Source organism: Leptopilina heterotoma, unplaced genomic scaffold (assembly GCF_015476425.1).
Source record: "Leptopilina heterotoma isolate Lh14 unplaced genomic scaffold, ASM1547642v1 Lhet_182, whole genome shotgun sequence".
In the NCBI taxonomy this organism is placed as follows: domain Eukaryota; kingdom Metazoa; phylum Arthropoda; class Insecta; order Hymenoptera; family Figitidae; genus Leptopilina; species Leptopilina heterotoma.
Window position 1 is genome coordinate 215,549 of NW_025110899.1, and position 25,179 is coordinate 240,727.

A 25,179-nucleotide genomic window follows, 5' to 3' on the forward strand; every position below is an offset into this window, starting at 1 on the left:
TTATTCGTTATTCATTTTTTGGGTGTTGGATTAATTGACCACCAATCAAAATTCATTTAGTTTTACATACATATATGATTCAAAAATCAATTTGACAGATTTCAAAATTTTCAAGTTTTTATTTAAGTGAATGAAAAAAATGAGAAAATTTCGAAAATGAATCCTTTAAATAATTATTTACTGATGGACTAAAGTAACTAAAAGAAATTTGCAAAGAATTCTCTCATCTCTGTTTCGTAAATCGTATAACGTTCTCTGTTTTGAAAATTAACCTTAACCTCAAAGATTGTGTTGGCAACCCTGTTTATAACAAATCTTGATCTCGGAATCGAATGTCGACCGAACAGAGCGAGGGACAAGGGATCCCGTAGCCTGTCGACAAAAGATTTATTGTGTTTCAAATAGTTTACAAATGTTATTTACAGTTAATAAGGTTATTTTTCTAAAGATAGTGAAATGTAATGTTTGGGAATGGTGTAGAGCTTAATGGAACGAGAAGGATTTGGTGTGAACGTAGAGCCAAAGAAATTGAATGAATAGATCACTGACTCCTGCCGAGTGGGAAGATCGCGGGAAAAATTCTCCTCGTTATAAGCAATAATTAGACTTGAAACGTGTGCAGGTAGTGAAATTTGGGTGTTCTCCTGCTTCTGGAAATCGAAAGCTTTCGGGTGTCGGCCTTTTGTGCGCACAGGGATCGGACTCTCCAGTATACATGTATGTGACACGATGAGTTATAATGGAGGTTTCGTGGTGTTATCATTCTTTCTGCGACAAGGGCTATCTTGGAAATGTACAAAGCAGTGACTAAGGTCTTCCTGATAATAACTGAAATTCCCGGCCGGCCGGGCAAAAGAGTGTGTTGATCTTGAATACGGAAGAGTCAAAAACGATGGACTGGTCCGATATCTTTTATTTGTGCGACACTGACACGCGACACAGTAGCCATTGAAGATTGAGTGCCTCTGTGCATGTGAGTACGTGTGTGAGTGTTTCATGGGTGCATATGCAAATGCATGGGTGATCAAATTTTTAACCGGTAGCTTAAAAAACTCCTCTCAAAATGGGGATTGATCCTTCTAAAGACTTAGCCTCGAATTAAATTTCTTAAACTTTTCATTTATGTTAAAAATTCAAGCACTCCAACAGCTAAAAAATTAGAAAAAAACTCGTTTTAAATACACATTCTAACCTTAATTTTCAAGTAATATTTTCCGTATTTTCATATAATACGTATTTTCATTTGAGTATTGCATAGGGATCGATCCCCAAAAAAATCTATAGCTGCTATTACTATTATTCATTTGGTTGACCTTCCGGCTTCTTAATCTCTCTTTTTTAATGTTAAGTTGTTGCGAATATCTTAATAAAAATTGAATAAAACAGTCCCTTAGTCAAGGGTTTTCGGGAACTCGGACCTTCTTAAATTTACCAAGGAAGTAACATGCAAAAAAGGGACAATAGAGAAAGTCGAGGAAAAGAGGAGATGGTGCTCGTTGTAAATAGTGACAGAGATCGAGAAGTAAACGCTATTAAAAGGGCCTCCCGCAGCAGTGGTAATGCTGCAAGATCCAACATGCACTCCTCCAGGCACAGTGTCACCTCATCCGGAAACATGCTCATGGTGGGACCCAATTTTAGAGTCGGCAAAAAAATAGGCTGTGGTAACTTCGGAGAACTTCGTCTCGGTAAGTTTCATCTTTAATATCTTTAAATGTAACATGTAACATACCAATTTTTCCTTCTTTAAAACTACAATTTTATTGTTTGAAGGAGAACTTTCGTCAATTTTTTAGGGTTCGTTTAATTTATCAATTTATTAAAAGAGGAGTAGACATAAATTCGAATCGATTCGAGTTACTTCTTTTTAGATTTTCCAATTAAGTAATTATTAATGTGCTAACTAAACAATCAATACAAGGGAATCTAATTTCTAGTTTATATCAGCGTTCCAAGTTTATCAATAATCAATAAGGCCTTGATCTTCTCTCGTAGATTTCTACAGTATTAATTTATTTTCACTTCATTTCTGATACCTAATTATTAAAACTTGTCATATGCGAAAAAATGTTCGTATAATTTCATTGTTTTTATCAAGAAATAGAAAACGTTAACGTTAAACTACTTTTGGTGTCACAACAGATTAGGAAAACAATAGGATTAAAGTTCGTATGTTTATTTATGTTACAATTATTTACGTTATTTTAAAAATAAATAACAAAATGACTGTCAACGAATCAATGAGAACTCGCTTTTTTTTATTAAATAAAATAATTGATTTACTTTCTCTAATAATAGTAATGTACAATTTGCAAATTTTATAGTACGTACCTATAATCATATCTAAAGAATCTACTGTTTGTAAATGCTCTTTTCGTTTTTAAATTTCGAAAATATTGTTATCTTATCACAATTGAAATGTTGAGAGATTAATCAATTTGATGACGCTGTATATATTTTATTTCATCTGCTTCTTTTAATGTTAAAGAAAAGCTAGCTAGAAATATTCTAAATTATTTATGTTTCAATTTTTTTCACTTGGGAAAATGTAAAGAATAATTATTCTAGACGTGTTTAGAGAATGTTAACTTTTAGGTAATTTAACTTTTACTAATTACTCTTCGGGGCGGGGGGGGGGGGCATAAATACGTATTAGAAATTATATAGCAGTTTTTTTTTTAATTCAATAAATCTAAATTGTTATTGTTTTCTTTGTCTGTCATGGCTTGATTATCTAGGATAATAGCATTCAGAAAAGTTTTCTAATTAGACATTTCGGATACGAAAGGATTAAAATGAAATTCAGAGTACATGCTTTATTATTTAGTCACATTTTTTTTTTAAATGAAACAATTATTTGATTCGAACAATTCAATACTATTGTTAAATAGGCGAAACAGTATTTATTTGGATTGAATGACATTTTAAATAAAAAGAAAGAAAAAATTTTGAAGCATCAAGTAGGTAATAAAATTCTATTCTATTCAAATAAAAAGTTATTTACTTGGATCCTATTCAATACAGTATATAGAAATATTGAATAGGAACCAAGTATAACAACTAATAAAATTTACAAAAATTACTTAATTTAGATTTTTTTTGTCTTTATATAGTATATAAAAAATATATTTTAATATCAAAAGTGGCGTTAAAACAACACGCAACAAAACACTGCGAAAAATATAATTTATGGACAAATAAAATCACCCTTGAAATTTAATGCCCATAAGAAATTAACATTCTTTTTGCACGCCTATATTTAAGGAATAAATCCTGGATAAGATAATATCTTTGAAAAAGATATTTTTCTTGCAGTTATTTTAGATTTGTTTAAAAGTAGGTTAGCCACAGAAATCCCTAGAGCCAATTAAAAACTGTAAAGACCGTCATGAGATTACTTATAATCGAATTTGACCTAATTAGATTTGAAAAAGTTTTAATATAAACAATGGGATTTTTGATTTCTGTCATTTTCGATATTAGATACTACTTTATTTATACTTTATTTAAATTCTTAGGTGAAACCGATGGTGAAATAAAATTTTAATGGCGAATCAACACAACAACGTTGTCCGCACCTTCAGTATTTAGAGACCAATTTAATAAATAAGTTCTTTCATAGTTTACAATTCTTACAAGTAGATATCTAAGTTGAAGTTATCTAATTAGTATCTAAGTTGAAGTACTATAAAACAGAAATAAAAGAAAACTGTTCTGTTGTCTATTTCAACTATAAGATCAGTTTTTAATTATAGCTTTTAAAATGTTTGACATTTTTGAAAACTATTTCATATGTCGAGGGTTTAAGGTTGCAAACGTTGCAAATACATAGTGGGAAATAAATAAATAATGTAAAAAATGGGAATAGTTTGTGGGGCTCTGCGCAAGATAGTGCCGGTTCTGGCAGGTAGCAACCTGTCTATTGGGTTGCTGTGGCCGTGTCTGCTCGAGGCTCGAATGACTCAGGGGACTTGTCTGCAAAGAGAAATGAACTCGTCTGAAGGATCCGGCTTTGCCCCAACAATGTGCGAACACCGTGCGCCACAACACATCGAATCATTTTAGTTTTTATTAAGTCGTCGTCATTATTTAACTCTAATTTTTTATTCCCATATTATTTGTATCTCGCTAACGGAAGCATATTACACTATAAGATATAAAGTAATTTTATTCAAAATTTTAATGAATAAATTTTATTCAAAATCACTTTATTTTTTGGTAAAATTATAAATCTTTTCATAAAATTCTCAAAAGAATTAAAAAAAAGAAATAGAAGAAGAAGAAGAAGAAACTGCTTTAAACACTTAAAATGACATGTATAGAATGGATTCGTTTTTATAAGTGCGGATAATTTCAATTCGTAATTTTGAGCGAAAGAACTGTATTCACTATTTATATGTATTTCTTTGAATAGGTAAACAGGGACTTAAATAGGAATTATCATCAAAGTTTCAGGTGCTTTACATTCCTCAAACTTGCGTCAACTATTTACATCGTATATGCCTATAGACCTTTCCTCACTCTTGATATTAATAATATACATATGTATAAACTATAATTATATATAGCTGAGATTAAGACTTTAAAAGTCTATTTATTACTAATGAATATAAGTTTCAAATTCAACTTTGATATATAGAATATTTATCAATTCGGAAGAAATTTCGGTCTGCAGATAAAGAACCTTTTTAATTAAAAGATAATTTTTGTATACTCTTTTGCAGATTTAAGTCAAGTTTTACTCATTTTTGCTCAAAAATCGTTAATGGTTTACTATTAACGATTTTAACGATTAACGATACAGTCAGTAACTGTATCTTTGATTCTTTATGTTCTTTATTGACAGAAAATGTATAGGTATAAAATCTTATTTGAAAAGAAAGCTGAGCTTAAAATTAGTATTAATTTAAAGTCCGACGTGCGTGAAAATACAAATGAATGGAATAAGAAGTATATTTTAAAAACAGTGCGTCCGTGTTATAACTGAATTCAATAATGCTATTTGATGAGCTGATTGACTTTATGCATATATATTTCTCGAGACTGTCAGATTGTACGTGCCGGTACTTATACCCTGACCTACATTTACATCTACATTTACATGAGATTGAGTCTTCGTTTACATGCCAGATCGGTCGATTGTCCGGTTATAACCAATTCGTCTGTAAATCGCTTTTTATGCTTTGTTCTAATTTTCAACGTCTTTTCTGTATTCTGTAATGCATAATAGTTCAAGTAACTTTTTATCATACAACGAATTTTTGGAAAATAATTTTTCCTACCACTGAAAATTAGTGACATTAAAATGGCCCTTAATATCAAAAATCGACTTTGACATTATGCAAAAATCAAAACTTTCGCATTTCTTAAAATTGAGAAAAATAACTACAGTTCGCACAGTTCGTTAATGACTGAAACGTGTGTACATAATTTTCAAGGGCAGTAGAGAATTTATCTTTTTTTTACGTCAACGGGACATTGACCTTTTTATCCGTCGTATATCCTCTCGAAACGTAGGTATCAGAAATTAAGAAGAAGATCACGAGATCAGTTTAGTAGAAAGAGTGAGAGGAGAAGAAGGGAAAAACTAAAAAAGAGGGTGGATAATTTGTTCAGTCAGGCATGCAACTCTGAAACATGTAATAAATATACACACAGGGTAAAAATATAATTCTCCTCTTAATTCTGTGTATATATAAATGTCATAGTTTTCATAAGAGAAGAAACTTTTTTTTACAACTCTAATTTCTTATTGAATAATTTCCATAGTATTGAAGATTCCCAAAGCAATTTCATAACAAAAACAAATGAATGAAAAGGCTTTTTTTTCTTGAAAGAAGGTATTCTACAATAAAATTAGAGCAAAGATTTTTGGCAGCCTCTGTAGCAAGGAAAAATTTTCGCTAAATATATTCTAGAAGTACACTGAAAATATTGGCCCACTTTGTACTCATATATTATTAAGTCTACTAACACTTTTGAAAATAAACTCCTCTATATTGTTATATTGAATAATTTTTAATCTCGACAATCATTTAATTTTAGTAACATAAATTTCGTATACTAAAAAGAGAAATACTTTTATAAATTTCTTTAAATAAGAATACTCAATACACAAATCATAAATTCAAATCAAATCTTTAATGAATTGTTTTTTTTGTTTGTTTCAGGTAAGTCTTTGTCTCCCGGATGTATTTCATGGTTGTAATAAATAAGTAAAGCACATATTACTTGAATTGCGATAATTGGCGCGTGAATCAATACTTTCTCGCAAAGGTAAATAATTACTGTTACTATGTAAATTTTAATTTTACTTACCACCAAGCGACGAGTTTGATCTTTCAGCAATTAAATTTGCCTCGTAACGTCTCAATACCACGAGGAAACCTTCTGTAATCTCAATTTGTTTATCAATGTATCGATATATCCTGTTTCTCCGCTTAAATTCAACAATGCATCATGATAATTGAACCAGAAAAATGTTTTACCTTGCAACTTTGGAAACTATTCGAAAACAAAAAATAATAAACAATATAAATTTTTGATCGTATAAAAAGAGGAAGAAATTTTTTTTTTAAATTATGCAGTGTCACCTGTCTTTTTTATTGCATAAGTTGAAAGTCTTGTTCCTTTTCCTTTTTATATGTGTTGTTCTTTAACTTCTCTTACCTCCGTTGTCAATAACACATCCGGTGGATAATGCAACCAGCTGTTGGGCCAAACACAATAACGGTCAAAAAGGATAAAAGGAGAAAAGTAGGAAAAAAAAACTGTTGAATTAAACCAACAATTTTCCGTTCTGATAAGAAATTTGAAAACTAAATATAAATTATTGTACTGAACAATAATTTGCACTAAAATATAAAAATTTCGGTTTGTTCCATTTTTGCGGCTGATATTGGCATTAAGAAATTTTCTTGCTGTCGTAAAATTTCTTAACTTTTACCTGGCCATGTATTTTTGAATCAATAGGGATTCCCTATGGATGCAATGAATTCGACCATAATAATGACCACAAGTCATTATCAACTGTAGATGTAAACTACTATAGATAGGTATTTAATTTAAATTCAAAAATGCTTATTTAATTGATTCTTAATATAGTCTGATTCCAACAAAAGTGTGTTTAAAAAATTTTTTTAACTTTTTTAAAATTAGATTTTGTACGTGTAATCATGAAGCCCTATTTAGTTAAGGTTTCTTTGAATTTAAGAGGTTTCTGTGTTTTAACAAAAGCCACAGTACAATGTTTGTAATTATTTTTCTAATATTATTCAAAAAAGTTTATATAAAACATTACAAATGTACTGGACTTTAACTTTATTTAGAGTTTTAGATGACTATTTAAGAAAGTTTTTGAAGAGAATATTAATTATTATTACTATACATATATATTACAATGTAATTTACACTCCTCATTCTATAATTAGCATAAAATAATTATCAATAATGATGATAGACTCTTCAACTAAAAATAAAGAATTAAAGACCAATTTAAGAATATCTAAATAAATTGCTAGTAATTTCATTTTCAAAACTAATTGACTTTCAGCATTTTTTAAGCAACCTCAAGATAATATAAATAAAACAGAAATTAAAATAAGTTGTTTTTCTTGATTGGGGTACTTTCGTGCCTATGAAAGCGTGATGCCACTTCTCACCTGAAACCAAGAATTCATTTTTCTTTGAAACTTGTATAAAGAAAATAATATTATTATACATATTATTATCATTATTATTTTTTTTTAATTATTACTCTCTCTTTGTATTAAACAAGTTTATATGCAGATTATACAGTAGAAACCAGAAGTTTTTGATTTAAAACAATTTTTTTAATTAAATGATTTTTATTTTATTTTATAATTATTTTATTGCTTCTAAAGTAGTAATTGAAAATATAGTTTAAGATCAAAAAGATCGAATAGTCGAAAACAAACAACTTTTAAGTATAGTACCTAATATAGTGGAGACAATTTATGCCATATATTTATGTGACTAATTTAAATGATAGGTAATTGAGTTTGAGACATAAGATAAGTATTTATAACAGCATACAAGTAATTATTTATCGATTTGTAAATTGCCATTTGCCAATCAGCGATTCAAGTAATAATAATACAATACATTCGTATATTTAATAAAATTTTTCTAATTATTATTATGGATGAAAGTTTCATTAATGTTTTTGATTTTGTTACAGGCAAAAATCTTTACAATAACGAACATGTAGCAATTAAAATGGTAATTTGCACAAAATATTTTTAAAAAATCATTAATTAAATTTAAAATATAGAGAGTTTTAAAAAATAAATTCAAGTAATTAAAGCACTTGATCGAGAGAGAAAAATAATGTTTTGAAATATTTTCCAGGAACCAATGAAGGCAAAAGCGCCACAACTTCATTTAGAATATAGGTTTTACAAAGTATTAGGTGCTCATGGTAAGTTGATTTTATTAATATACTTTTTTTCATATGACGTATGGTACGTCAGTGCAGTGCGTTTTTTTAACCCCGAGAACTAAGAATAAGGACTTGACACTGTCCAGGGGGCCTCCGAAAAGTTTTGTCTTATTACCCTCTTCTCGCACTGACGTACGATAATTTGGCAAATTTGTTTGATATTTTTTTTTGATTTTACGACTGTCCTGATTAAAACATGATTCGATTATGCAAGTTTGAATTAATTGGTTAATTTTCAAGTTGAATTTTACTTGTCAAGAATGACAAGTTTATTTACGAGTAATTATCCCTGCGCACCAAAGCATGATTTTTGGGAAATGGGATAAATATTTTTTACCTTATATTCATGCAGTTTATAACGCGCATATAGAAGGAGTCCCGGAGGTATATTATTTCGGTCCATGTGGGAAATTCAACGCGTTGGTAATGGAACTTCTTGGTCCCAGTTTGGAAGATCTCTTTGACCTCTGTGGAAGAAGATTTACACTGAAAACCGTTCTTAGCATTGCCACACAACTTGTAAGTATAGTGGCAAATTCATCATCTTTTACTTTCCCTTTCAACAATCTTTTTCAACAATAATTATTATAACCTATTGTTCTGGAAATTTGATTTCAGCTCCATAGGATAGAATACGTACACAGTCGACATCTAATTTATCGTGATGTGAAACCGGAGAATTTTCTAATAGGACGAAGTACAACAAAACGAGAAAAAATTATACATATTATTGATTTTGGATTGGCCAAAGAGTACATAGACTTGGAAACAAATAAGCATATACCTTACCGGGAACACAAGAGTTTGACTGGAACAGCGCGATATATGAGTATCAATACTCATTTAGGAAAAGGTATGGTTTCTATTTTTATTTTGAGAAAATAATATTAAAACTTTACAGTAAACTTTATAGTTTACAAGAAAAATTAAATAAATTTGAATTTTCAGAACAAAGTAGAAGAGACGACTTGGAGGCTTTAGGCCACATGTTCATGTACTTCCTGAGAGGAAGTTTACCTTGGCAGGGATTGAAAGCGGACACATTGAAGGAGCGGTATCAGAAGATAGGAGATACCAAACGAGCAACTCCCATTGAAGTACTTTGCGATGGGCATCCCGAAGAGATGGCCACGTACCTTCGCTACGTCCGGAGGCTCGACTTTTTTGAAACACCCGATTATGAGTACCTGAGAAAACTCTTTCAAGATCTCTACGAAAGGAGAGGCTTTGCCAACGATGGGGAATTCGACTGGACTGGCAAAAGCATGGTGGGTTTCAAATGAAAATTCAAATCACAAGCATGTGCATGTAAAGGGAATGATAATATTTACTTTTTTTGCAAATTTAATCCGACTTGCTACTTATTTCACTTTTTTTTATTCAGATTTAAGAAAAAAATTATTACAGTTCACAATTTTTCTTCCGCATGTAATGTTAATTAAAAGAAAATTCGAATTCGAATGAAAATTCAAAGTGTAGAGAATAATGTTGATTTTCAAGGTCTCGCCCTTTTCAGTAAGTATGCATTGAAATTTAAACACTTATTAGATGACTGGTTTTTAAAATTTGCACGCTGCATTGAAACTATTCTCTAGCCACCTAACTTCTTTCAACTCAGACAACTCAGGGAGTGTGCTCCGTCTAATATTGAAAAGACCAAATCTGATAAGGTTCGTAAATATCAAGCCTTGTCTTTGTTTCCACAATTCTTATTCTTCTAAACTCCAATTATTTTTAAGCAAAATCTTTTAACAAATTATCAACAAAAAAATGTCTGCATAGTTCAACTTAGCTAAATGGTAATTGTTAAATTTAGCTAATAAATAAAAATAGGTAATTTTTATTTATATTTTTAAAAAGTGGACAAATTGTGTCGACAAATTATTTTTATGGATATACAATTGTAACTGACGGCTATTAAGCAATTGAAAACATTCAATTCCTTTTAATAATGAAATAAAATATTTGTTTCAGTCAACACCAGTTGGATCACTGCAAACAGGACATGAAATTGTTGTATCGCCGAATCGAGATCGACATCCAACCACTTACAAGGTATTAATTAAATATTTTATTATGTAAGCATGATTGTCTGTAGCACACAATTTTATTAATCAAGTAACAGCATGAATTTGTACTTGGCTGTATGAATGACATCCATAAAGTGGAATTTCAGTCTTTGATATTTTATTCTTCTCATAACCAATTTATTATACCTATAATTCAAGAAATTAAAGAAAATAATTCTTGGTGACTTAAAAGCTTGCTTAAAAGTAAAGTACAAGTTCAATTTGAATCAGTTAAAAATAACTGATAATAGTTCAATTTTGGCATTTTTTTCGTTCTCAAGTTAGAGAAAAAGAATCGATTTGACAATAAAAAGCAAATTGTTAGTAAAAAACAAAAAATTTGTTAAATTTGACTTAATTGAATTAATAAAAATTTTCTGAAATTGTTATTAGTAACTAAATAAGTAGAAATATAAATATTTCAATTACTGACTGACTTTTTTCTTCTAAATTGGTTTTTTAATTTTAATTTTGATTTTAATTTTTTAATTTTTAACTAATTTAAATTTGGAGAATTTTACTATTTGCATGAATCGGCTGAACTTGAACAAATAATTCATGCACTTAAAGTCGCTATGTTTCAATTTTTTTTTAATTGGCTAAGATTCAACTATTTTGTAAATTAAATGGATTTTTTTAAAATTTATTTTTTAAGTTTACCCAAAACTAAAAAATATCCACTTTATAGATATGAATATTGCACAATTATAAATTTCTTTAGATAAAAGAATGAAAGTAAAAATAAACATAATTATAAAGATTCTTGTGTGAGTAGAGGTTTTTTTTATTTTCTTACTTTTTTTGATAAACTAATGAATGCCTATGAGTTTCTTTAATTTGAAAGCCGCGACTAAAAAGAGTTAAAATTTGATAGTAAATACAACCCGAAAGTTGACTATTTTATTAATACGTAGGACAGTGATGATTTTGAAGAAGAGGTAGTTCTTATGGTGGGCGAGGTCGATGTACGCGTTGATCGGCAAGGCATTAATTATGTGAGCTCATTCTTGGGGATATTGTAGAATTTTTTTTCAATACAGAAAATTGATTGTGATTAATTTAAATTATTGATCAAAATCCAATTAAGCGCCTCTTATAAATTATTGAATTTAAATTTGTATCGTGCCTTTATTAGTTAGGATTTTAATAATAGCTTTTTAAACATTAGATTTTTAAAGTAATATACTCGTCAGTAAAGGGCAATTTTATTTTTCAACTTTGTTCTTAAAATCTATCACGTAGCTTTTACACCCTTATCTATTGCTAGTGTTAATAATTATAGATAAAATTCTAAAAAGTTGTTAACAGTTGAGTAAGGTAAAGTTGTCCATTTCTGTCACTTGAGTTGAAAAGTGTTGAATAAGACTGAGACATATTTTGTAAATTTCAATTTTACGATTTAAATTTTTTGAATTAAAAATAAATGGGCTATGGTAATTGAAAAGCTTAGTAAGAAGCAAATTGCACAAAAATACGCAGAATTACTTTCTACATATTTACAGGGTTGCCACAAAAAATTAATTTTATCAAATTTTTCAAAAGAATTCAATTATTTAAAAAAATGTAATAAAATTCGTTGCAGAATTCAATTATATTCATAAATAATAAAAATTCGTTGCAAGAATTGAATTATTTTCATAAATAATAAGACTCTTTACAGGATTACAATAAATTATTTTTAATAGGGGAACATAGTCTAGGTCGGCCACCTTTTTGACTTTTGTTTATAACTTTTTTTTAAAAATGAATTTGGACAATTGAAGTATATGGTTGGAAAGTCCTGTTTAATAGGAACATTTTTTCTGTACAAAGTAAATTGACAGGTTTAAAAATGAAAAAGTTATAAAGATTTAAAAAAAAAAAAATTTGTAGTCCAGGTTGGCCATTACAGTCAAGGTCGGCCATGTTTAAAATTCAAAGGGCATTAATCGTTAAAAAATAAAATAACATGTTTGGAGTTACGGAAAATTCATTCTTTATTGTTTACAGTTTGTAACTTAATGAAATAACAAAATAATAACAATAAACAATATAAAAAAATAAATATAAATAAAAAAAAGTTTTGCACTAAAATATTAATAAAATTAAATAAAAATATTAATAAGATGATCAATTATAATATGAGTTATTCAGAATTGCAGTTTTTGCAAATGAAGTAGCTCGTCGTCATCTTTGCGCATTTTAAACACATAGTGGCCGACCTTGACAGTAAGTAACATTACCGAATTGTTGTAACCGTAAAGAAATACGTTTCGGGATTCGATTTTTTACTTTGTTTTCCTTTCAACCATGAGTCCCACAAATTTTCTGCATACTTGCCTTGACGATTCAATTTGTTTTTTATCTTTTATTAATGGTTTTTCACATTATGCACAAAACTTTTTTTGAGCTTTTTTTGTACCGACGTCACAGAAAACACAATTTTCGATTTTCCGAAAATGTAATTGAACAAAAAGTTAGGTTTCACTAAGACAAGCTTCGACAAAAATGCGCGTAGGTGGCGCTAGTGAACTTGACAAAAAAACGCGAGTGGCCTACCTAGACAGTAGGCCAACCTTGACTACATTCCCCTACAATTTTAAGTAAATTCTTCGAGAAATGTAATAATTTTTAACCATTTTTATTAAAATTCTTCGAAAGAAATCAATAAATTATCAGTTATCAATTATTTTTTATAATTATTCTTGAGAATTTTGCAATCCAATCAGTTTTTATTAGAAAATTCTACTAGAATTCAATTCTTTAAATATAAAAATAAATAATTTATTAATTGAATGTTTCTTAAAATTGAATGCTCGTAAAGAATTTTACCAAATCAATTTTTAAGTGAATTCTTTCGACGAATTTTAACAAAATTTTAAAGAAATAATTACATTTTTCAAGAAATTTGTTTAAAATTGTATTCAAAATAATTGAAATTCTGCAAAAAAGTTTTATTATTTGTGAAAATAATTGAATCCCTAAGAAGAATTTTATTATTTTTGAACATAATTAAATTATTGTGAAGAAATTTTTGAAAAATTTGTAAATAACTAAAATTCCTGGGAAATTTTTATTATTTATGAAAAGAATTTAATGTTTGCTTAGAAGTTTATCAAATTTTTTTTTTAAATAATTGAATTCTTTGGAAAAATGTTATTAAATTAGATATTGAAAATTTTTGAAAATAGTTGAATAGTTGTCAAGAATTTTATTAATTTTAAAGATATACTGAAATTTGGACGAGAGTTTTTTTTTTTAATTTTGGAACATGATTGAATTTCTGCGAAGAATTTTATTAGTTTTGAACATAATTGAATTCCTGCGAAGAATTAATTTTATTACTTTTGAAAATAATTGATTTTCTGCAATCATTTGTAACTTCTCCAAAATTCAATTTTTTCCGCAGTACTTTTAATAAAAATCCCTGACTTTTCCCTGATTTACCTGACCAATTCTACTTTCCCTGACTTTTTCCAGAATTCCCTGATTTCCTTGACCCGTGGCAACCCTGATTGAGTATTTCTTTTAATAACTAATTTTCTATTACTGCTGAATAGTGATTAAAAGTGTAATAAATGAAAAAAAGCCGGTTAATTAATGCCAGTTAGAAAATGTGTTTGAGAGAAAGAAAACTGTAGGCTAAAAAAAATAACTGTTTGATTTTCGACTTTCTGTAATGTTTTTCATTTTACAATGCATCGACTAACATATTGCATTCGCGACGTTGTTCCTCTAGGACATGGCAAGTGGAGGGGTGGGAGGCGGGGGCGTTAAAGGGGTGGGACCCACGTGGTCTGATACAGCGAAGCAATCAGGGGCTGGTGGCACATTGACACCCGCCGACAGGCATGGTTCCGTACAGGTGAGTTTGTCCCTTTTCCTTCTTTCTCCTAAGTTCCACCTTCAAGCTTTTCTTCTTTACCTGTACTATCAACGAATTAACGAACTAATCAAGTCGACTGAGACCGCGCGAAGTGCCAATGTGCCCGGAAATAAATTTTTTCTCATTTTCTTCTTTTTAGCTAAAGCATCAACGGAATATGGTTAGTTCAATATCTGTGAGGATTGGTTTGTTGCAGCATGTTGTATTTTGCGTTTTTTTGGTCAATTTGCTGAAAAATCGTTGAACACTAATCTTGATTCCTATTTACGTCATTTGTGCAGCGAGCACAAAATATTCTCTTAAACGTTAGTGTCAAGTTGTAAAGTCAGAGTTACCAAGTTTTTGTCAATTCAAATACTTAGTTTCCATTTAGAGTCTATTCCCCAGTTTTATTTTTAATGTATTACATGTTCCTGTATAGATTTATACCTCTAACCTCTTACTTTTCTCTCTCTCTTTCTCTCTTTCTCTATTTCTCTATTTCTCTCTTGCGATATTTATTTTGCAATTTAAAGACTTTATAGTAGTTTAAATTAAAACGCGTAGTTTTGAGAATATTTGTAAAAATCAGAATTAATATTTTAAATGGTTCACGTTGTACATATTAGTTTTACCTAGTTACTTGATTGTATGCTGAAGGAAATGCAAAAGAAATTAAACATTATTTTCTTTCTAATTAAGGTGGTTTCTTCAACCAATGGAGAAATAGGAAACGATGATCCAACTGCAGGACATTCGAATACACCAATTACAACACCTCAGGAAGTCGAAATGATTGATGAGACCAAGTTAGTATTGAATTTTAACTCCGAAAAATATTCACTTGATTTCTTATTTTTCTTCTTTTCATTACATTACCTTTCTTCCTTTATCAAATACCTAAGAGGAATTTTGCAATTTATTTTAAATTTATCTAATTTTCAGTTCTAGTAATGCTCCAGTTATGATGACAAAAGTTTGCCTCAAATGCAAAAGGAAACGCATTTATAATTTACACAGTTCTTCTTCGAAAAAACCTAAACTTATTTCAAATCTTCAATCGATATCACAGTATAATATAACAATGAGAGAATTTTTGATAAATCGTGATTATATTCGTGATTAAATTTTCCTTGAAGGACGAATGTTCTTAGGAAATTTTGCAAAAATTTATTTACGTGTCAAAAATTGAAGAGAAATATTCAATTTTTAATTTAAAGAAACATGTTTTTAAAAAATACTGTTTCGATATAGTTTTTGAATTTAGTATCTTAAATTCTTAGTTTATTTTCAAAGAAATTTTTTTTTATTTTATTACAAATTACAAGTTATTTGTTATTTAAATTTTGTTTCATTACCGAATTCTGTTTTTCTTTGACTAAGAATATGTGTATTAGGACTTAGTTAATTTACAATGTTCACGATGTCATTGAATACCATTAAAGTTCTTTAAACCCAAAACCTGTTTCCAATTCATACTAATCCTTACTACTTATGTATTTTTAAAGATTCTCCAATAATCATTACACTCTTTTTCACTATTTTTTTTCTTTTTCACAATTTTTTATTTTAATTTGCAAACCTATTTCTTGCAAACTATTTTTCAAAAGTAAATTCTTTAAACGATTTATTTTATTTAAATTTTGAAAAAGTGTACTCTATGAGAATAAAAGTTTCATATTATGAATTGATTTTAACTTGAAAATATTTTTTGAAATAGAAATAAACTAAAGTATTTTTTGAAAGAAACAAGTTGACTTAGTGTTTGTTTGACTTGCAGATGTTGCTGTTTCTTTAAAAGAAAGAAGAAGAAAAGTGGAAGACAGAAATGACTGTCAGTATCGGTCAGGCTCGGGGGGGTAGTACCAAATGCAGTTATTAGTGCTGGGGGGAATGGAGGAAGAATGGGAGGACATACTGGAAAACTTGGGGGTCGAGGAAGAGAAAATAGTGGTGATCTTGAGCGAGAAGCTGTTACATTGTTACGAGCCAGCAGTCATTCAGCGTCTCGTGATTCTGTGCTTCATACGACCATCACTATGACTCCTACACCTACACCACCGCCGTTGTCAAACTAAAAACCGCACAGCCATTGTTATTATTATCGCTATGAAATCACTATTACTGATATGATGCTATTACCATTATTCAATCATTATTCAATCATTATTGAATCAATGCCACCAAATGTCGTCATCCACATCACCGAATTCTAGTGTTTCTTTTTCGAACATTTTGCCGAGAGTAGTTTAGTAGCCACTTGAAATCTGATATTGGTATTGTTTCATTTTCTAAATTATAGTTCAACATTTCTTAATTTTATACAAACTTCTTTACTCGAGAACAGTAACAGCTGTTAGATTTTAACTTTTGCAAATCTATTACCTACTCTGTAATATTTCCAATCAATCTGAGTTCTATATTTATTTTCAAATCGCAATTTCTCAAAAAAATTCAAATATTTTTATTTAATTTAGATAATAAATATTACATTCATTATATGAATTTTTGAAAAACTTATATCTTGTACATTTTTTGTTGTAAAATTGTGTACAAAATATTTTTTTTAAAAGTGCAAATCCTGTACTTTTATGAAAAAAAAAGAAAGTAGTAAAACAATCTAAATTCAATAGTACTAATCTACTCACGGACACAAAACAAAAACTAGTATTCAAAGTCTATGTACTTATAGCAATCCTTGCGAAAGAATTTTTTTTTACTATTAATTTGTCCATTTGTGCTTTAGTGAAAAATAGAAGTACGATTACCTGAAACGGAAGTAATCGTAGGATCAAAGTAATATTGTGGTTTTAAAGTATAATGCTTAGTGAACCAGGTAAAATTTGAAATGTAATTCCTCTAGTGTTTAAAAGACCGCAAATTTATACGATTATAAATGAAGAAAAAAAAATGTTTTTTTTCTCTTTTTTAAACTAAACGTGGCTTGATGAAAAGAGAAGAATTTCTTTCCTTCTTATCACTGATAAAAGTTTTCTTCCATTTTCCCTTTTGATCATGCCAGAGAAGAAAGATAAAAAAATAAAGTAGCGCACTTGGTTTCAATTCGTCCAGTATGCAAGAGCGAAGCAAGCGTAATAATTTTAAGTTAATCATACACATGAACGTGCGAAAATACGAAACGATAATTATAAGTACCTACAAAAACGATTTCGTTAATTTTCTCACATTTATTATATTGCGAAGAATTTAAAGCTCGCATGAAATTTCTTAAGCTCTGAATGACTATGCGAACAAATTTTTAAAAAAAACCTTTTAATATAATATGACTGACTGTTGGTTAAGTATGGTTGTGAATTTTCCAATTAAAAAGTATTTCAGCTCTTTCTTAATACGGCCCTTGTGTGTGCCTCAATGATGGAATTATTATATTTATAGAGTAACCAATTTAAAAAACAAAAAAAAGTAAAAACACATACATTGTTCATATGTATATTTGTTAATTTTGTCTTCATACACATTTGATACTTGTGTTTACAAGTTTTTTTGCTTTCGTCAATTCGCTAATGAATTTAAGATCTTTACAAGATTTAATAGAAATTTTTATTTTTTAACACTCGTAGCGAGCAGGCCTTGGAATTGAAAGAAATGTTACTTTCTAATTTTTAGCCCCATGTAAATCGTTAAAATGATTAAAACCGAATTTGTATTACTTTCTCATTGGGAAATTCGAATTATAAAATAGTAATTTTATCGTTAATTACATAATACTTTTTATTGAGATAATTTTAAAAATATGTTTAATTGCATCATTTATTTGGTCGAAACTGAGTGAGAGGAATGCATATATAGACGATGCGAAACTGACATTTATCAGATATGTAGGAGTAGAAAATGGATTACCTAAATTTTTAGCTTCTTTTTTGGAAGCTGAGAAACTTACACTCTAATAGCAGCATTGATTTTGAATCAAATATTTTTCATTTTTCATTCTCTCCATCCAAGCAAATTTGAAATGTGAACCGAAAAAGAAGGAAAATAATTTTAACCAAAGTACCGAAAGTCAAGTAATTTTGTTTTCTATTTGTTCTTTTCGTTGAATTAAAAGTTTAAAGATTTTGATAGACTATCGATAAATTTCGCAGCTTAAAGAGAGTTATTAAAGGAATTGGCAGCTTGGGTTTGTAAATAATAATTAACTTCCTGAATAAGATGCGATGCAAAGTTAGAGAAAATTAAACAAAGTGTATTAGCTTTGATTTACATACATACCTAATTTTAATAATAATAGATTTAAGAATAATGACGATTAATAAACTATTACCACTACGACGATTATTAGTCATTCGAATGCAATGAATTTAATACTTACACACTATAGGTAAGCGATGCGTCTTGACTGTTGACTAAGATACCTTCAATTATGTCAGTTATCTATTATATTGTCTAAAATTGTCTGCGATCAATTTTTTCAAATTTAATACTCATTAATATAGTAGAAAATAATTAAATTGCAATTGCACGTTACATATTTTCTTTTATAATTCAATTATTAACAGTGTAGATAGTAAAACAAAACTAAAAATCAGTGAAATAAAATTTCAAAAATATTTCGTTAACCATTCTCAAACTTTGTCATAAACAAACAAAAATGAGAAAATAACAATTTTTTTCAAATTATGTATAAGACAAGTTTAAATAATAATGTTACTAAAAAATTTGTTTGTTTCAATTTTGACATATTTGTTAATTCTAAATTGTAAATAAGAAAACACGGTACATTTTAACAAAGAAATTTCTATTTCACTGACTGTCTAATGATTCTGTATCCTGCTAATGTTAATAATTAAATTGTTATAAAAGAGACAATTTTAGACAATGAAATACAAAATAACTTAAATATTTAGTAAAATTTTTCTCCTCATTTATAGGAGTTACGTTCGTTCCGTTCCAATAATTATCTCCGGAGAAAGAATAATGTGCGAACTTTATTTTTGTGCAAAAATTTATTTACAATTCATTTAGAATTGTTGTTCAGTGTTTGACATTTTAAAAAGAGAATGACTTTTGGGATATTATTGGAATTGACGACGTGCATTTTTTGATAACCTAATTTATAGATTGCTTTAAGACTAAATAATAATTATTATCTATTCTAGTTTTTTTTTTTTTTGTGTACATAATGAAATTGTTTGAGTAAGATTCATTGTCGATCAGTTCTGACATTTAATAAGAGCTTTTGCATTAAGCTCTTTTCATTTACTCTACATACATGTAAACTGTGATTGGTCTTAATTTTTAATTCGTAATAATCAACTGTATCATTAATTTGTTATTTAAGGATCAACTCCAAGTGAGTTTATCGGATGCGACGCTCTGGCAGAAAGAAAAACACGGACTGCGCGGATGCTTATTCCTTGTAAATATTGTCATTTGTGTCACGCGCTTAGAAGTAAAAAAAAAATCGTTATGAAGTACTCTGTGTTTTTGTTTGCAACATAGATCTCAGAGATTCCTCTCGTTGCTTTCAAAAGTAATAATTAAATATAATTTATATTACTCTCATGATTCTTTTAAAATGAAACCTTTTTTTACATATTAACTAATATTAGCCAGACCAAGTCAATGAATAAAGTTTAATTTTCCTTAAAATAACGTAAATTTTTTAATTTTCTTTACGGAATGGAAAACATTTTGTTTTTAATATTTTTTTTATTAAAAAAACAATTTTTTACATATTAAAAATAGCTTTGTACAAATATTCCATTTTTAATTTTATTCAATTAATAGCCACTCTTTTAGATTGTACATCAATTCCTGCTATTATATCTTTTCCAAGAATATACAAGTTTTCTATCATCGTTGAAAAATCAAAAACGAATTGTCCTTTAGAATTCAATTTTCGGAAATGAAAATTCGCAACTTTACTTTCTTCACGAGGTTCTAAAATTGTTGGTTTCAAGAGAACTGCGATTACCTTTCCGCCGTAAGTGTCATGGAAGAATAAAGCGAATTCACTATAATTTGACTGAAAGTAAACAATTATTTTATTTGACAAAATATAAACTTTTTTTGTTTTTAAATATCTTCAACTTACCCTAAGTTCCTTCAAGTACAATTCAATTGGATTAAAATCAACAACCGGTATGTTTTGTTTTTGATGCTTCTTATAAGACCGACATTCGAGAGTAACTTCTTTTTCGTCAATTTCAATTGCTTCAAATCTTCGAGGATTGTAGACTGACTTGAGATGTATTAGACAATCATACTCACTCAATGGAGTTTTAAAAATTCCTCTATAATTTAACGTTGAATTGAGAATTTGACTTTCCAACAATTTTAAAGCTTCCACTGCCATTAAATTAACTCGATTCAGTATTAAAATATTTGGTGCTGTTTTTGTCCAAAGAGAACTTTGATGATCATATGGCGTCGAAATAAATAAGAGTGGTAAAGTTTCTCGAGAAATTCGAAAGTCATTTTCAATTGTTATAATTTGTTCGCCTGAAATATAAATAATGAAAATAGAATTTTGAAACACTAATTAATGGCGATAGATCGAGAGAAACACTTACGAGTCATTTCATTATTAAAATTAACAATAATGGGATCAGTAGTCCAATGGGATCGAGCAAATAATTCCAGTAATCTAAAGAACGCAACTTGAGGCACTTGAGCTGATTTATAAGGGTCTGGTGTCAAATAAATTGAAGCCACAAGTAATTCTACTACAATATCAGGAAAATGTGAATCGTCTATTAATTGAGAGGATAACCAACGTTTGGCCAAACAACAAGCAGGTCCAAAAGAAGGTTGCTGACAGTGTAATCTGAAAAATTTAATTCATTAGTAACAGATTAATAACAATAATAATCGTCTATTATTACGGAATTGAATTAAAAATGATGAAACAAATTTTAAACATACCCATGTAAAGCACCATTCAATGTTGGCAGATGGAATAATCTTCTTTCGAGGTCAGTTGATTCTTCAGTATCTCTGTATTTAATTATTCCGTCTTCTCCAATTTGTTGTTTCATGAGAGCTATTTCTTTTTGGCTAGCTATTCTTAGACGGAATAAAAATCCATCCTAAAACAGAATTATCATCTTTAATAACTTATTTCTTAGGAGAATAATTCTAAAAATGAATGCCATTCATAATTTTGATTTTAAACAAAAGGGTAAGAAAAATACTCACTTTAAAAACGTCTGTGTAATTAAGACTTCCCTGGGCAATCAAATTATATTGTTTTCTAAGACATTCGGCAATTTGAATTTGAAAAGCACCTTTCGTACATCGAATTGCTTCTAGTTCGTCGGGCCATTTTCCACTTGTCAATAACTGAATGCTGACTTCGATAGGTTGAATATAAAGAGGAACTTTTTTCAAATTCTTTTCTTTGAGCAATTTGTATTTTTCATCTTTGCCTAAAGAATTCATTTCTTTGCCGATGCTGTTTGCCATTGGAGGAAATACTTCTGTGTATCGTAGAACTGCACTTGAGCCACTTATACCAGTTATTGAAAGAGGCATATCCGTAAGGGAGGTCAATTCTTTCTCTAAAGAGTTGAAAACTTGAATCACTCTCAGTGAAGCCTCTTCTCCTGTACCATAATCAAAATCTGTCTTTATCTGTTGAGAAAAATTAAAATGTAATAAAACGCTTTTATTAGAAGATTTTAAATTTTGTTATTCGATTCGTAATTGTAATGAATACCTTTTTTAGTTTTAAAAGATTTTCCAACTGACTGCCAAGATAGAAAAATTCACTTCTAGGAAGGGATAACTTTTTTTGAAAGAGAAAGAAAATTATTTTCTGAGTTAAACATCTCTTCTCCTCTATAGTTTTTCCTTGGCCCCAGACAACAACTTCATGAATTGAACCATCATTGAAACGATGCAACTCTGATTTCGCTCCCCAAAATTTTCGAAAATCTGCAGCCTACTCAAAGAAAATGTGCAATTGTAGTCAAATTCGTTAAAAACAAATTATTTAATTCTTGTACTTTATACTTAACTTTGATGAGTTGCCTTCTGGACCTTTTGTAATTACATCAAAAAAATGATCTGGATTAAAATTTAATCCAATAAAGATTTTTTCCAAATGTTCTGGAAAATCGTCAGTTATTTCCCACTCTTTAAATTGTTCCGGCGTCACGAATATGTTCAACAACCTTTCACCTAAACCTTCTTTTAGAGTGCTAACGATTGATTTAACACAACTGTGATATTCATTTGGTCCAAAATTAAGTTTATCTTCCTTGGTAGACAATTTGTAGACAGCCTTTAATGCTTCAGTGCCATGAATACTAAAATTATTCATTATTTATTAAACTTAAGATATAAACTAAATATTATTAAACTAAATAATTAGGAATACAGTATTTACCAAATGACATTATCAAAAGTCCGATATAGAGGTACTTTTCTCATAAAAAGGATTTGAAAGCTGTCGACTTGTCCATTGTCTAAAGATGATATAGAAGTTGCTGCTAAATTCTGAATCCAGGAAAACATTTCTTTGGAGATACTTGCAGCAATGTTGTGATATCCCGACGAGTCTAAGAAAACACTATCATAGTATTTTCGAAACTCGGTTATTCGTTCAAGACCCTCTTTCTGTTCGCATAACGATATTCCATTTTCACTCCAATTACTTTGAGCTATAAAAGTATTTAATAGTTAAAAAACATTTTAATGAACTGATATTAAAATTTTGTCAACAATTTTCATCACTTACCTAAATTATTCCAAACATTTCTTATAATTTGATAGCTGCTCATAAAAGTATTGAGTTTTTTCGTACGTAATAAATATATTACGTACATGGTAATAATGTAGCCAGTAAAAGCATTGTATCCTTTAATTAATTCACGCTGGCAAAGCCATATTTTTAAAAGAATTATTCCATCTCGAATATTTGGATATTCTTTAATCAACTTTTTACTTTCCTCATTTGTCTTTAACATTATTAAACTCCGAAGAACACTTGAATTATAATGTGGTGTTGCAGTTAGTGATTCTGTAAAAGAGCAAAAAAAATCTTATTTTAGAAAAAGAGAACAGATTCAAATATTTTAAAAGAAAAAAATTGTAGAAAAAATTCACCTTCATTTGATTCAGTTTCGAAATACCACCCTGGTCTTATATTATTTCTATCGGGTAGAAAACGACTAAATTTAAAACTATTTTCTTGTGCCGCAATATGAATGAAAATTGTACATTTTTTGCCAAGTTTACCATCCGGAACAATTTTTAAAACCACATTTTCATTATTACCAATGTAAGATTTTTGACCAACAATTTTCTCATTTATACTCGAGGCTATGTAAGCTAAATACAGCCTTTGCTTCCTCAAGAACCTAAAATTTTGATAATCTCCTTTTTGAAATGAGTTTGCTGACATTTCGATGGCAATATCAATAATTGCATTTGTATTAATGTTGGTTTCGAAAGCATAAGAGCCGATGACATTTATGCTTGTTGGTTTTAAAAATTTAAAAGTGCCCTTTTCTTCTTTTGGTAAATTGGATATTGGGATATTAACATCGAGTTTCTTCAATAAAGTTTTATCATTTAACTAAAAATAATATTTATAATTAATAATATTTATAAAATAATTAATCTTTATCTAAACAAACAATTGCTCGTTTTACAATTTTTATAATTTAAAAAAATGAAGTTACTTCTTTAAACAAGTCACATACCTTATATTCTTTAGTCTCTTTAATTGAATTAATACATTCTTTTAATGTAGAAAACCAAGAATTAAAAAGTTTTTTATATTTCTCCGCGAGTTTCACTTCATTAAGAATTTCTTCGATTTGAAGACGAAATAAATTAGAGTGGTATAAATTTTCAGTTTCTCTTAGCTGATTCAGTTCATCCGCCGTTGGAGGTTTGTATAAATCCTTATCTATTTTATTCTTCTTTTTAGGAACTGCATCATTTTCATCCTCAGACAAGGGTCTTTTATTTGCAATTGATTCCTTTTCGGACAAATCCCAATCAATTCCGCCATCAGAATTGTCACTTTTCATTTTCAATTTCTCTGGTTTCTTCTTATGTCCACTTTTTATATTCTTCATCTAATTTTCAACCAAAAAATTTCTTTATTATTTATTAACATAATTATATACAAATAAATTAAATTAAAATGGTAAATTATTGAAATGTTAAAGTTATTCATAAAATATAATTTTAAGAATATTAAGAGTTTATGAACCCAATAATTTTTATTCTATTGAAATATAAAAACTATAAAAATAATTGTTGTTCTTTTATTGTGCTATTTTTAAGGTTAGGTTATTATAAACAAACAAAACAATTATACAAATTATTTACATTAAAATATAATTTATCATAAATGACTGTTCATTAACGTATATTTACTTAAATTTATTAATATAGTAAAACTAACATTTAACTTACCTTATTATCAGAAAATTATTAAAAAACTTAAATTAAAAATACAACCACGTGCATTGCTCAAGATAATATTTGTCTATTGTGTACTCAACCTGAAAGTGATGATAATGGTGCGTTTACAATAAGTAAAAGGCAAGTTGAAAATCGACTTGAAAGTAAGGGTTGTGTCCACAATAGACAAATATTTTTTAAGCACTCATCTGTAAAGGTGTTTCTACAATAGCTTGCAAATACATTTTTTATGTTTGATTTAAAGTAAATTCATATTCTGCATTAAAATTTATAATAATTTACTCAGAATTTACTGATTTAAAGTAAAGCAGAATTTCATGAGAGTGAAAAAGATAGTAATTATGGATTCAGCTTTATATTAAAGGTATCTCAGCTTCCTGCGCAGGCAGCAGCAAGTTGTGCAA

The 25,179-nt window shown here is 28.7% G+C and overlaps 2 protein-coding genes across 17 annotated transcripts; one reads left to right on the top strand and one right to left on the bottom strand.

Annotated features, from left to right (window-relative positions):
• The first annotated feature begins 307 nt into the window (after positions 1–307).
• Positions 308–19,891, top strand: LOC122500226 (casein kinase I). 16 transcript variants are annotated; one of them, XM_043609043.1, is made up of 11 exons: positions 308–433; positions 1,350–1,688; positions 8,201–8,241; positions 8,371–8,440; positions 8,814–8,980; positions 9,080–9,314; positions 9,410–9,729; positions 10,436–10,516; positions 14,249–14,374; positions 15,077–15,183; positions 15,320–15,515. In XM_043609043.1, the coding sequence occupies exons 2-11, from the start codon at positions 1,445–1,447 to the stop codon at positions 15,498–15,500; spliced, it is 1,572 nt and encodes a 523-aa protein (XP_043464978.1). In that variant the 5' UTR covers positions 308–433; positions 1,350–1,444; the 3' UTR covers positions 15,501–15,515. The 16 variants fall into 16 exon arrangements, with proteins under 16 accessions (XP_043464978.1, XP_043464974.1, XP_043464975.1 ...); XM_043609039.1 differs by having other exon boundaries at positions 311–1,039; XM_043609040.1 differs by having other exon boundaries at positions 311–985.
• Positions 19,892–20,024: 133 nt separating this feature from the next.
• On the bottom strand, positions 20,025–24,918 carry LOC122500224 (nucleolar protein 6). Its single transcript, XM_043609034.1, has 12 exons — positions 24,767–24,918; positions 24,043–24,423; positions 23,444–23,915; positions 23,076–23,357; positions 22,725–22,998; positions 22,353–22,644; positions 22,053–22,277; positions 21,533–21,967; positions 21,260–21,423; positions 20,908–21,161; positions 20,430–20,836; positions 20,025–20,360 (listed from the first exon to the last, which is right to left on the bottom strand). Exons 2-12 carry the CDS (start codon positions 24,421–24,423, stop codon positions 20,112–20,114), a joined length of 3,435 nt encoding a protein of 1,144 aa, XP_043464969.1. The 5' UTR covers positions 24,767–24,918; the 3' UTR covers positions 20,025–20,111.
• Between the last annotated feature and the right edge of the window lie 261 nt (positions 24,919–25,179).

Bases quoted from the DNA above. Each gene is read 5' to 3' on its own strand.
- LOC122500226 (XM_043609043.1), top strand. From the start codon at position 1,445: ATGCAAAAAAGGGACAATAGAGAAAGTCGAGGAAAAGAGGAGATGGTG. The intron at 9,730-10,435 runs GTGGGTTTCAAA...TATTTGTTTCAG, and splicing joins ACTGGACTGGCAAAAGCATG to TCAACACCAGTTGGATCACT. The intron at 15,184-15,319 runs GTTAGTATTGAA...TCTAATTTTCAG, and splicing joins GAAATGATTGATGAGACCAA to TTCTAGTAATGCTCCAGTTA.
- LOC122500224 (XM_043609034.1), bottom strand. From the start codon at position 24,423: ATGAAGAATATAAAAAGTGGACATAAGAAGAAACCAGAGAAATTGAAA. The intron at 22,999-23,075 runs GTAAGTGATGAA...ATACTTTTATAG, and splicing joins AAATGTTTGGAATAATTTAG to CTCAAAGTAATTGGAGTGAA. The intron at 22,278-22,352 runs TTAAGTATAAAG...TTCTTTGAGTAG, and splicing joins CAGAAGGCAACTCATCAAAG to GCTGCAGATTTTCGAAAATT.